At 46.3% G+C, this 12,023-nt stretch overlaps 1 protein-coding gene across 2 annotated transcripts; it reads right to left on the bottom strand.

Annotated features, from left to right (window-relative positions):
- Positions 1 to 3,242: 3,242 nt before the first annotated feature.
- Positions 3,243 to 6,166, bottom strand: LOC125540938. 2 transcript variants are annotated; one of them, XM_048704459.1, is made up of 2 exons: positions 3,527 to 6,166; positions 3,243 to 3,447 (listed from the first exon to the last, which is right to left on the bottom strand). In XM_048704459.1, exon 1 carries the CDS (start codon positions 5,091 to 5,093, stop codon positions 3,822 to 3,824), a length of 1,272 nt encoding a protein of 423 aa, XP_048560416.1. In that variant the 5' UTR covers positions 5,094 to 6,166; the 3' UTR covers positions 3,243 to 3,447; positions 3,527 to 3,821. Both variants share the same exon structure in this region, with proteins under 2 accessions (XP_048560416.1, XP_048560417.1).
- Between the last annotated feature and the right edge of the window lie 5,857 nt (positions 6,167 to 12,023).

Genomic DNA, 12,023 nt, shown 5'->3' with positions numbered 1-12,023 from the left:
TGTTCAAAACATCGTTGAAGTCCCGATTCTAAGCCGTAAAGCATGGCACACTGAACTATCGAGTAGTCATCAGCTTTGCTCTGCCAGACGTTCATAACATCTGGTGTTGCTCCAGCAGCAGGCCTGGCACCCAGCGGTGCTTCCAGGACATAATTCTTCTGTGCAGCAATGAGGATAATCCTCAAGTTACGGACCCAGTCCGCGTAATTGCTACCATCATCTTTCAACTTTGCTTTCTCAAGGAACGCATTAAAATTCAACGGAACAACAGCACGAGCCATCTATCTACAATCAACATAAACAAGCAAGATACTATCAGGTACTAAGTTCATGATAAATTTAAGTTCAATTAATCATATTACTTAAGAACTCCCACTTAGATAGACATTCCTCTAATCCTCTAAGTGATCACGTGATCCAAATCAACTAAACCATGTCCGATCATCACGTGAGATGGAGTAGTTTCATCGGTGAACATCATTATGTTGATCATATCTACTATATGATTGACGCTCGACCTTTCGGTCTCCGTGTTCCGAGGCCATATCTGTATATGCTTGGCTCGTCAAGTATAACCTGAGTATTCCGCGTGTGCAACTGTTTTGCACCCGTTGTATTTGAACGTAGAGCCTATCACACCCGATCATCATGTGGTGTCTCAGCACGAAGAACTTTCACAACGGTGCATACTCATGGAGAACACTTCTTGATAATTTAGTGAGAGACCATCTTATAATGCTACCGTCAATCAAAGCAAGATAAGATGCATAAAAAGATAAACATCACATGCAATCAATATAAGTGATATGATATGGCCATCATCATCTTGCGCCTGTGATCTCCATCTCCGAAGCACCGTCATGATCACCATCGTCACCAGCGCGACACCTTGATCTCCATCGTAGCATCATTGTCATCTCGCCAATCTTATGCTTCCACGACTATCGCTACCGTTTAGTGATAAAGTAAAGCATTACATCGCGATTGCATTGCATACAATAAAGCGACAACCATATGGCTCCTGCCAGTTGCCGATAACTTGGTTACAAAACATTATCATCTCATACAATAAAATTTAGCATCATGCCTTGACCATATGACATCACAACATGCCCTGCAAAAACAAGTTAGACGTCCTCTACTTTGTTGTTGCAAGTTTTACGTGGCTGCTACGGGCTTTAAGCAAGAACCAATCTCACCTACGCATCAAAACCACAACGATAGTTTGTCAAATAGACTCTGTTTTAACCTTCGCAAGGACCGGGCGTAGCCACACTCGGTTCAACTAAAGTTGGAGAGACAGTCGCCCGCAAGCCATCTATGTGCAAAGCACGTCGAGGGAACCGGTCTCGCGTAAGCGTACGTGTAATGTCGGTCCGGGCCGCTTCATCCAACAATACTGCCGAACCAAAGTATGACATGCTGGTAGGCAGTATGACTTATATCGTCCACAACTCACTTGTGTTCTACTCGTGCAAATAACATCAAACCATAAAACCTAGGCTCGGATACCACTGTTGGGTTTCGTAGTAATTTCAAAAAATTTCCTACGCACACGCAAGATCATGGTGATGCATAGCAACGAGGGGAGAGTATGATCTACGTACCCTTTGTAGATCGCACAGCGTTGACACAACGTAGAGGAAGTAGTCGTACGTCTTCTTCCCGATCCGACCGATCCAAGCACCATTACTCCGGCACCTCCGAGTTCTTAGCACACGTACAGCTCGATGACGATCCCCGGGCTCCGATCCAGCAAAGCTTCGGGAAGGAGTTCTGTCAGCACGACGGCGTGGTGACGATCTTGATGTATTACCGACGCAGGGCTTCGCCTAAGCACTACAACGATCTCAATGAACGGCGAGGTGGAATATGGTGGCAGGGGGCACCGGCTAAGGAACGATCTCAATGATCAACTTGTGTGTCTAGAGGTGCCCCTGCCTCCGTATATAAAGGAGCCAAGGGGGAGAGGTGCGCCGGCCAGGAGGAGGGCGCAGGAGGAGTCCTACTCCTACCGGGAGTAGGAACTCCCCCCCAATCCTATTCCAACTAGGATTCCCAAGGGGGAAAGAGGGAGAGGGGTGGCCGGCCACCTCTCCTAGTCCTAATAGGACTAGGGGAGGGGGGGAGGCGCGCAGCCCTTATGGGCAGCCCTTTCACCTTTCCACTAAGGCCCACTAAGGCCCATATGATTCCCGGGGGGTTCCGGTAACCTCCCGGTACTCCGGTAAAATCCCGATTTCACCCGGAACACTTCCGATATCCAAACATTGGCTTCCAATATATCAATCTTTATGTCTTGACCATTTCAGGACTCCTCGTCATGCCCGTGATCACAACCGGGACTCCGAACAACCTTCGGTACATCAAAATGCATAAACTCATAATATAACTGTCATCGTAACCTTAGGCGTGCGGACCCTACGGTTCGAGAACCAATGTAGACATGACCGAGACACCTCTCCTGTCAATAACCAATAGCGGGACCTGGATGCCCATATTGGCTCCTACATATTCTACGAATCTTTATCGTCAGACCGCATAACAACATACGTTGTTCCCTTTGTCATCGGTATGTTACTTGCCCGAGATTTCGATCGTCGGTATCCATACCTAGTTCAATCTCGTTACCGGCAAGTCTCTTTACTCGTTCCGTAATACATCATCTCACAACTACCATATTAGTTGTAATGCTTGCAAGGCTTATGTGATGTGCATTACCGAGAGGGCCCAGAGATACCTCTCCGACATTCGGAGTGACAAATCCTAATCTCGAAATACGCCAACCCAACATGTACCTTTGGAGACACTTGTAGAGCACCTTTATAATCACCCATTTACGTTGTGACGTTTGGTAGCACACAAAGTGTTCCTCCGGTAAACGGGAGTTGCATAATCTCATAGTTATAGGAACATGTATAAGTCATGAAGAAAGCAATAGCAACATACTAAACGATCGGGTGCTAAGCTAATGGAATGGGTGATGTCAATCAGATCATTCAACTAATGATGTGACCTTGTTAATCAAATAACAACTCATTGTTCATGGTTAGGAAACATAACCATCTTTGATTAACGAGCTAGTCAAGTAGAGGCATACTAGTGACACTTTGTTTGTCTATTTATTCACACATGTATTATGTTTCCGGTTAATACAATTCTAGCATGAATAATAAACATTTATCATGATTATAAGGAAATAAATAATAACTTTATTATTGCCTCTAGGGCATAAGTTTAATTGAAATTATAGGGTGCATGAGTTTAATTGAAATTATAGGGTGCATGAGTTTAATTGAAATAGGTAATAGGGAAGTGTGAAAAATTACTTTTTCCATGAACCACGCAACGAAATTTTTCCTTCCATCAGCACCCTTTCGGAGAAGAGCAAGTGCCTCCGCTTCAGTAGGAGGCAGCATTCCCGTCCATTCTTCTTCAACGAATCGACTACAATAAGAACAACGGTATAAGAACTAGGCAAAGTGAACATAACGAATTGACTAAAAGAATGGTGCAAAGGTATTACCTCATCCACTCATCCTCAACTTCCTTGATGTTGTGCAAGATATAGAACATGACATCCTCCCACTCATCTCGTGGCATGAGATAAGGTTTCGAGCATCCAGCCCTACCACCTTGCCCGATGAATAGAGGCAACTTGGGTTTATAGTTGGGTTCTTCTATATTGTATCGAGACACCTTATTGTGCAACGTGGGAACATGGTCTGGATAGTAGGCTGTCCTGAGGTCTGCCACCTCCTCTAGGATAACTGCCTCAGCTATGGAAGCTTCAATCTTAGCTTTGTTTCCACATTTCTGTCTCAGATGCTTGTTCTGTCTCTCAGGGCCGTACTACCAACGATTCTGCATAGGCCCCCCAACAATACCTCATTCGGGAGGTGCAAAATGAGATGTGTCATCGGAGTAAAGAAGCCTGGCGGGAAGATCTTCTCTAGCTTGCATATCAACTCCGACGCCTTCTTATGCATTTCTTTTATCTTCTCAGGACATACTTCTTTAGCACAAAGCGTGCGGAAGAAATGGCTTAACTCCGCAAGCACACGCCAGACACGCTCGGGAACATAGCCCCGAACCATCACCGACATAATCCGCTCAATCCATACATGATAGTCATGACTCTTGAGCCCGGTCACTCTGCCCGTTGAAAGATTGACCCCCTTACTTATATTCGACGCATAACCATAAGTGAACTTCACGATGTGTTTCAGCCACTTGAATGCCTCCATCTTATGATCCTTTTTAAGTACGAAGTCAGCATCTGGCTTGAACCAAGATTTTCGACTGCCCGTGGGAGGCTGCATGTGTAGACGTGGTCTATCACAAATATTCTGTTGATCAACTCTAGCATTAACATTATCCTTTGTCTTATCAGGAATGTTAAGGATCGTGTGAAAAAGGGACTCTGCGACATTCTTTTCGGTGTGCATCACGTCTATGTTGTATGGAAGTTTGAGGTCCTTAAAATAGGGAAGCTGCGTGAAGGGGGTAATGTGAGTCCAGTTGTGCGTCTCACCATATCCTTCAATTTTTTTCCCTTTCCCTTTTCCTTTGCCCTCGCCCTCGTCTTCGCCCGTGGCTTTGCCTTTGCCTTTGCCTTTGCCTTTCCCTTCAACGGCAGGCTTAAGAGCTTTCAGCTGAGCAAGCACATCCGCACCAGAAAACATTGGAATCTCGTTTACTTCATGGACAACTTTGCCTTTTGTGAAGTTCTTCTTGTCTTCCCTATCAGGATGGTCTGGAGGGAGAAACTGTCGATGCAGGTCAAATGCAACATACTTGCCACCCTTCTTCAGCCAAATGAAAATCAAGGCCTGCATGCACACTAGGCAAGGCATCTTTCCACTTGTACACCATCCGCAGAACAGGGCATAACCGGGAAAGTCATGCATGCAATATTGTAGCCAAACTTTCATCAAGAAATTTTTCTGCAGATGTCGGTCGTATGTCAACCTCGGGAAGTACCAAGAATGGTGCAAATCATCCACCAACGGCTGCATAAACACACTCAAATTCTTCCCCAGATATTCAGATCCCGGAATTATAAGCGACAGGAACATGGTCTTGCGTTGCATTATGGCGCCGGGAGGGAGATTGAGCGGAATAACAAATATGGGCTAACAGCTATATGGATTAGACGACATACCATATGGATTGAACCCATCACCTGTTATAGCAATTCTGACATTCCCAGCCTCGGCTGCTTCCTCCGGGTACTATCGAATGACTTCCATGCTTCACCTCCTGATGGATGTATAATTTTTTTTGGATTGTACCTTTTCCCTTCCTTGTGCCACTTCATCATTTTGACAGACTCCTCGGTGATGAAAAGGCGCTGCAGTCTTTTTATAAAATCAAGATACCGAAGAACCTTCACAGGGATTTTTAGCTGCTGCTTCTGACCATGCTTATCGACCACCTCAATATACCGAGAGGAACCGTACTTCCTAGAGTACTTTTCATCCGCATACTCATGCCTAAACAAAAGGCAATTCTTTGGACAAACATGTATTTTCTCATAGTCCATGGAGAGCGCCTTCATGATTTTCTTCGTAGCGTATATGGTTTTCGGCAGTTCATGGCCCTCAGGCAGGCTGTTAGCCCATACTCCCAGAAATGCTTCGAAGCAACCTCGGCTACAGCCGTACTCAGCCTTGACTGCCATCAGTTGCGAGATGGCATCCAGCACAGACAGCTTGGCACCCTCATAGAGAGGTTTCTTTGACGAGGCCAAGATTTCCAGGAAGGCCTTTGCGGTTTCCTCCGGTTCCTCCGGTTCATTCGCTGAATGTGACGGAGATGTCGGCTGTGCAGTAAAGACATCATCTAGCATGTCTCTAACCCCATCATCCTCATAACCAGCGACGCGTTGTCGTATCACATCCTCTCTACCACGGTCCTGCTGGGCAAAGTTTATCGGCATATTAAAGTTGGGCATAAATCCATGCGTGCGAAGGTGCTTAGTCATCTCACTCTTATCTCTGCGGATACGTCTCTTACATCTGGCACACGGACATTCTGGCACCATCCTCATTGGACTACGGAATATCTTTTTCAAAAACACATTAGTTTTCTCGACCCACTCTGTTGTTACTTGATTCCGACGAAAAAACCCACTATACATCCACTGATTGTAACCCGACGGCCAGTTTAAGCCGACGGCCAGGACTGGGCTGTCGGCATATCTCGAACTAGGCCGACGGCAGCCGTAGGCATAGCTTTGGCCGTCGGCATATGCCCGTTTTCCGGTAGTGAATCAGTCAACATCTATCGATCCAAGATGGAAGAAGAGAGCTAGAGGGTTAGTCAGTAGGTATCGTACCTCCCAGATGCGGAGCTTGGAGTAGTTGATGACGTAGTACGCCATGGCGAACTGGGTCTGGCTATCCGGCGGGTACACGGGCACGATCTCGCGGACGAGGCAGCCCTGTTCGACCAGCTTGCGGCGGTGATCCATGGGGACGTCGGGGAGCACGGCCACCACGAGCGGGTAGGCGGAGTTGACGGCGCGGAGGCCCTTGGCCAGGCCCACCACGCCCATCCAGTAGTCGCCGGAGCCGGCGAGGAAAGTCACGTACGCCGCCTTCTTCGGCTCGTCCTCCACGATTCGCTTGGGCATGGGAGCCATTGCTCGCTCGATCTCTCTTGTCTTGCTTCAAAGAATGGATGAGATGGGTTCGTTGTGTGTTGTGGACTCGTGCGTGTTTGCGTTTGATGCTTGATGGTGGGGCCTGCTGGGCGCTTTATATAGGCGCCATCCGCGACGAAATGGAAAGCGTAAAAAAAGTCTGGACTGGAACGCTCTGAGATGGACTTTCCTACTATTTTCTCGACCCTTTCATCTAGTTTCCTTTTACTCTTGTGCGGATTTTTCTCGAAGAAGACGGCCATGGCCCCCATTTTCATTACAAAAATATCCCTTGATTTGTGGCGCCACCCTCACTTTGATATTGTTGGCTGATTTGTTTCGGTGGATAAGGTGACAAGAACCAAACATTATCTTCTTCTCGTAGATATCTCGTTGTAGCTGGAGCCAGGACATATGTCGGTTTTACTAAAAAAAGGTGAAAAATCCATGCAGAGTCTAGCTACTTCAACCGACCTCGCGAGGTGCGTCCCGTGAAATCTGTCCACGCCTTCCATTTGTGTCTAATCACCCTGCACCCATCATCACAACAAAATGTTTCTACGGCAGACACCAGACAGAGGAGGTCGATGGAACCTTTTGTGGTTCAGCTACCTTTCCGGGTGTGGCACATGCAAAGGAGCCATCGACAGATCGCGAGATCAACTAATCAGCACATGATGGTGCGGTCAAATCAAACAAGGACACCAGCTAGTGCACTGGTATATTATCAGCTCATGAGGATTACGGAATGATGATCAAGATTAACTCGGACTGTGCAGGTGAATGATAACCGTCCGCCCCGCGCCTGCGTACGTGGAAGAGCTAGGCCAGATCCCAGCCAGCATTTTGTACGAACTAAACTGGAAGCTTTTGATCATGGCCGGTGCAGCAGTTGGTGTCACCGTTTTTCTGGATAACGTACGTGGTGTGGCCGGTTAGTTAATTACACCTCCTATGCCGTGAAAACAACAACACGGCTGGCTGCAGAGAGACGTACGCGTTTTGCCCCGCCGACGCGAGGTCACTCTCTGTCGAGTTAGTAATAGCATCGAGCAGTTTTCAATGGAGAGAAATAGCGAGTCTTGAACTAAAGATTTGGACGGTGAAAGCCCAGTCCGGTGCTTGGCACTTGGCAGCCAAGATAGATTCCAATGCGGAATACCAATATTTGAGACCATGACAAATATTAGCTACTAATTGATCGGTTATCAAGTTGCTAATATTTGACAAGTCTTGCAATTACAAATGTTTGGCAATGCCAACATTTGGAAACCAATCATGCTTTTCGTGTCTTCCTGTCTTTTTCCTCAACCGCTCAACTCTCTTGTTCCTAGTGGTGGGCGTGACCGGGCGTTTAGACATGTGCGGCAATAAGACTCCTCGCGTATCCTGCAGCAACAACAGGAGCCGATGTGTCTCGCCCGCAGCGTGACACAAGCTCATCTCGCCGCCGCCTCCCAACTAATGAACCGGCCCAAGTAGCTTTGCAGGTTAATACTTTTTTCTTCTCTTTTGTTTACATTTTAAAAAATATTCCAAGTACATACATTTCAAAACTTAAATGCACTTAAAGTATTTAAAAACCACAAATCTGAATTTTTTTAACACAGTGTAAATAAATATTAGCATAATTATAAAAAATGATTATGGCAATAAACAAAGACATTTTACATTTTACAAGTACATACATTTCAAAATTTAAGTGCACTTAAGAATTTAAAAACCATAAATTTGAAAATTGTTAACACAGTGTAAATAAATATTAGCGTAATTTTAAAAAAATGATGATAGTGACAAACAAAGATCTTTTTTACATTTAAAAATGCTCACATGATTCAAAAAAGTGTATGTGACATTTAAAAATATGGTTATACAATGTAAAAAATGTTTCGTAATTCATAAAACAAATGTTTGTACCATTCTAAAAAGTATAGGGTACATTTAAAAAATTGTACACACTTTCAGAAATATGTTGTTGATAAAATGCTCAGCACATGTTTTTTTTGCGAGGGTAAAGGGAGTTTATTAAAGAGTTATAGAGTTACAGTCGAGAGGCCACAAGTCCTCAATACAAGGTGAAACCGAGCGCAGCCAGACAGCCGTGGCACGCTCGGTGCGGCTATACTTAGCCAACCGATCGACAACTCTATTTTGAAGTCTAGTGATCTTTTGAGGAAAAAACTCCCTAGTACCAAGATGTGCTTTGATCTCCATGACGATCTGTCCATACGCCGAACGAAGAAGTGCATCATTTGTCAAGCTAGACAAAGCTTCAGACGAGTCCGTCTGAACCACCACCGGCAAGTCAGAGTGTTGTAGTGCTAAGGCCAAACCTTGCATGATCGCATGTAGTTCTGCTTCCAGCGGATCATTGCAATAGAAGATGAAACGGTATGCAGCCATTAGGACATCTCCTTTGTCATTTCTAAGCACCATACCAACAGCAGCAGATCCATCCTCCTTCAGGAACGAGCCATCAACTGATAGAGCCACCCTACCTGGCTGAGGCGCCGGCCATGGAGTCGATATGACCCTGCCCTTTTGGTCTGGTATCGGCATCTCCCCGGTTGACATTTCTCCTTTAATGATCTCCTCTGTAGTGTAGCATGCAGCCAGCTTAATGGACTTGTAGTAACTGTCAAGGAATTCGACGGTGGCTGGAATAGGAGGGAACTCCTTCCCATGGATCAGGTCGTTACGTAGCTGCCAAATCCGCCAAATAAACATAAGTAGCATGTCCTGGACATCGGTCGAGCACTTCGCCAGTAAAGTAGTTAACCATTCTCTCCCATCATGGATTAAGAAATCATCCTTCGGGAGTGGCCAGCGGCAGCGCATGTTAATCCAGAGCAAACGTGCATGTGAGCAAGTCACCAAGGCATGAAATGAGTCCTCCTCCTCCACCCCACAAATCTGACAACTTGATCGTGTCGTCAGATGTCTGTATGCCTTGCAACTCTGCGTTGCCAAAGTCCCTGTCACACATCTCCATGCGTTGATCTTCATTTTTTGAGGAACCCTAGACTTCCAGATGTAGTTCCATCCTGACCGGTTCCCATCTGGGGCAGTACTCGAGGCACCATTTGCTGTAATAACATTGTGATCATATGTAGCCAGCTTGTATGCACTCCTCACCGTAAACCCCCCACTCTTTTCCGGGAACCAGGCAAAAAAGTCCTCACGTTGGCGAGGCGAAGTTCTGATTTTCAGGATGTGATCAACATCCATTTGCCAAAAGAACTCCCTCAGCCGAGTCTGATTCCATGCACCATTATCATCCAAAAAGTCAGAGACTCTGTTAAAATGATAGTTTCCCTTAGGAGTTATCGGACGGAAGGAAAACGGCCAGGGCAGCCAAGGGTCGCGCCAGGTGCGGATCATCATGCCATTACCGACCCGCCAGATGACGCCTTTCTTGACCAACGCAAGGCCATGTAGAATACCTTTCCATACCTCAGAACCAGAGCCCGGGAACACCGTATCCAAAAGCTGACCAGAAGGATAGTATTTTGCCTTCATCAACCGCGCACATAGGCTATCTGGTCTATCCAGGAGCCTCCAGGCTTGCTTAGCTAGTAGCGCTTGGTTAAACGCCCTCATATCCTAAACCCCATGCCCCCCATGGGTTTAGGCAGACGCAGCCTATCCCAGCTCATCCATGCCATCTTCTTCTTGCCGTTCTCTACCCCCACCAATACTGACGTATCATCCTTGTAAGATCATCACAAACAGAAGCCGGGAGTTTGAAGACACTCATTACATATGCTGGTATGGCCTGTGCCACTGACTTAATAAGAATCTCCTTGTTCCCCGACGACATGTACTGTTCACTCCAATCCACAAGCACTTTCCTCAAACGCTCTTGGAGAGTCTCAAATTTCCCTTTATGCATCCTCCCCTCTGGAACCGGCAAGCCCAAGTACTTGGGTTCGAACGCTTCTAGGGTGATATCCAGCGTGTGTTTAACCTCCTGAATAACATCCGGACGACACTGGCTTGAGAAAAGAATGGAACACTTCAACGGGTTTATGAGTTGTCCAGTCGCCGTCGCAAATGTGTTCAACACCCCTTTCACTAACAATGCCTGCTGATTTATAGCATGGAAAAATAGGAGGGAGTCATCCGCAAATAATAGGTGTGTAATCACCGGAGCACCTCTACTGATCTTGACTCCACTAAGACCATTCTCCCTTGCAGCCTTTTCCACCAACGCAGAGAGAGCATCAGCCACAAATAAGAAGAGAAAAGGAGATAAAGGATCACCTTGACGGAGGCCCCTCGATGGAGAGAAGGATTCCAGCAGCTTCCCGTTAAATTTTACCGAGTATTTCACCGACGAAACACCCAATCCATAACCCGAGCAATCCATTCAGGTGAGAAGCCCCACTTGGCCAAGGCTTTTTCCAAGAACACCCAATCCACCCTGTCATAGGCCTTGGAGAGATCAAGTTTGTAGGCACAAATATCCTCTGCACTGTTCCTTATTGACTGGATATGATGAATACAGTCAAACGCAATAATAGAGTTATCAGAAATCAGCCTCCCCGGGATGAAGGCGCTCTGATTTTCAGAGATGAGATCATTGAGAATAGGCCGCAATCTGTTGACAATGCATTTTGAGATGATGTTGTATATAACATTGCACAAGCTTATTGGCCTAAAATCTTTCAGGTCCTTGGGATGAGGAACCTTAGGAATTAGCACAATAGCCGTATCGTTAACATCATCCGGCATAACTCCAGACGCAAAAAACTCATGAACTGCAGCAACAATTTCAGTTTTGAGTAGAGCCCAATTCCGTTGGAAAAACCTAGCAGGTAGTCCATCGCAACCTGGAGCTTTGAGGGGCCCGATCTGAAATAAAGCATTAGAGATCTCCTCTTCGGAATAAGGCCTGCATAACATAATGTTCATCTCCTCTGTAACTTTTGGAGCAATGCAATCCAACACCTCGTTCGGGGATAGGGTTGGATCTTTTGTGAAGATCTCCTTAAAATAGGAGTGAGCCATCCTCTCCATATCCGATGGAACACTGCACCACGTTCCATCCTACATCCGTAGGCGTTGTATCAGGTTCCTACGGGCCCGCCAAACCGCTCTGCGATGCAAATATTTGGTGTTGCGCTCACCTTCCTTCAGCCAGGTGATCCGCGACCATTGTAGCCATAGCATCTCCTCTCTGTATAGGAGCTCATCGAGCTGGTTCATTTTATCCCGGACTGCAGTACGGTCTGCTCCAGCCATCTGAAGGTCTGTCAGTTGTGTGCGGAGCCTCTCAATATCCTTCAACACATTGCCAAACTGCTTTTTACTCCATTCTTTCATATCCTTTAAAACCTCCCGGAGGGACTTGGCCACCGACCCCATGCTGCCTGTA

This window comes from Triticum urartu, chromosome 2 (genome assembly GCF_003073215.2).
Source record: "Triticum urartu cultivar G1812 chromosome 2, Tu2.1, whole genome shotgun sequence".
NCBI classification, from domain to species: domain Eukaryota; kingdom Viridiplantae; phylum Streptophyta; class Magnoliopsida; order Poales; family Poaceae; genus Triticum; species Triticum urartu.
Note: the sequence above shows the minus strand (reverse complement) of the source record. Positions and strands in the feature narration are given on the sequence as shown.

Bases quoted from the DNA above. Each gene is read 5' to 3' on its own strand.
- LOC125540938 (XM_048704459.1), bottom strand. From the start codon at position 5,093: ATGCAACGCAAGACCATGTTCCTGTCGCTTATAATTCCGGGATCTGAA.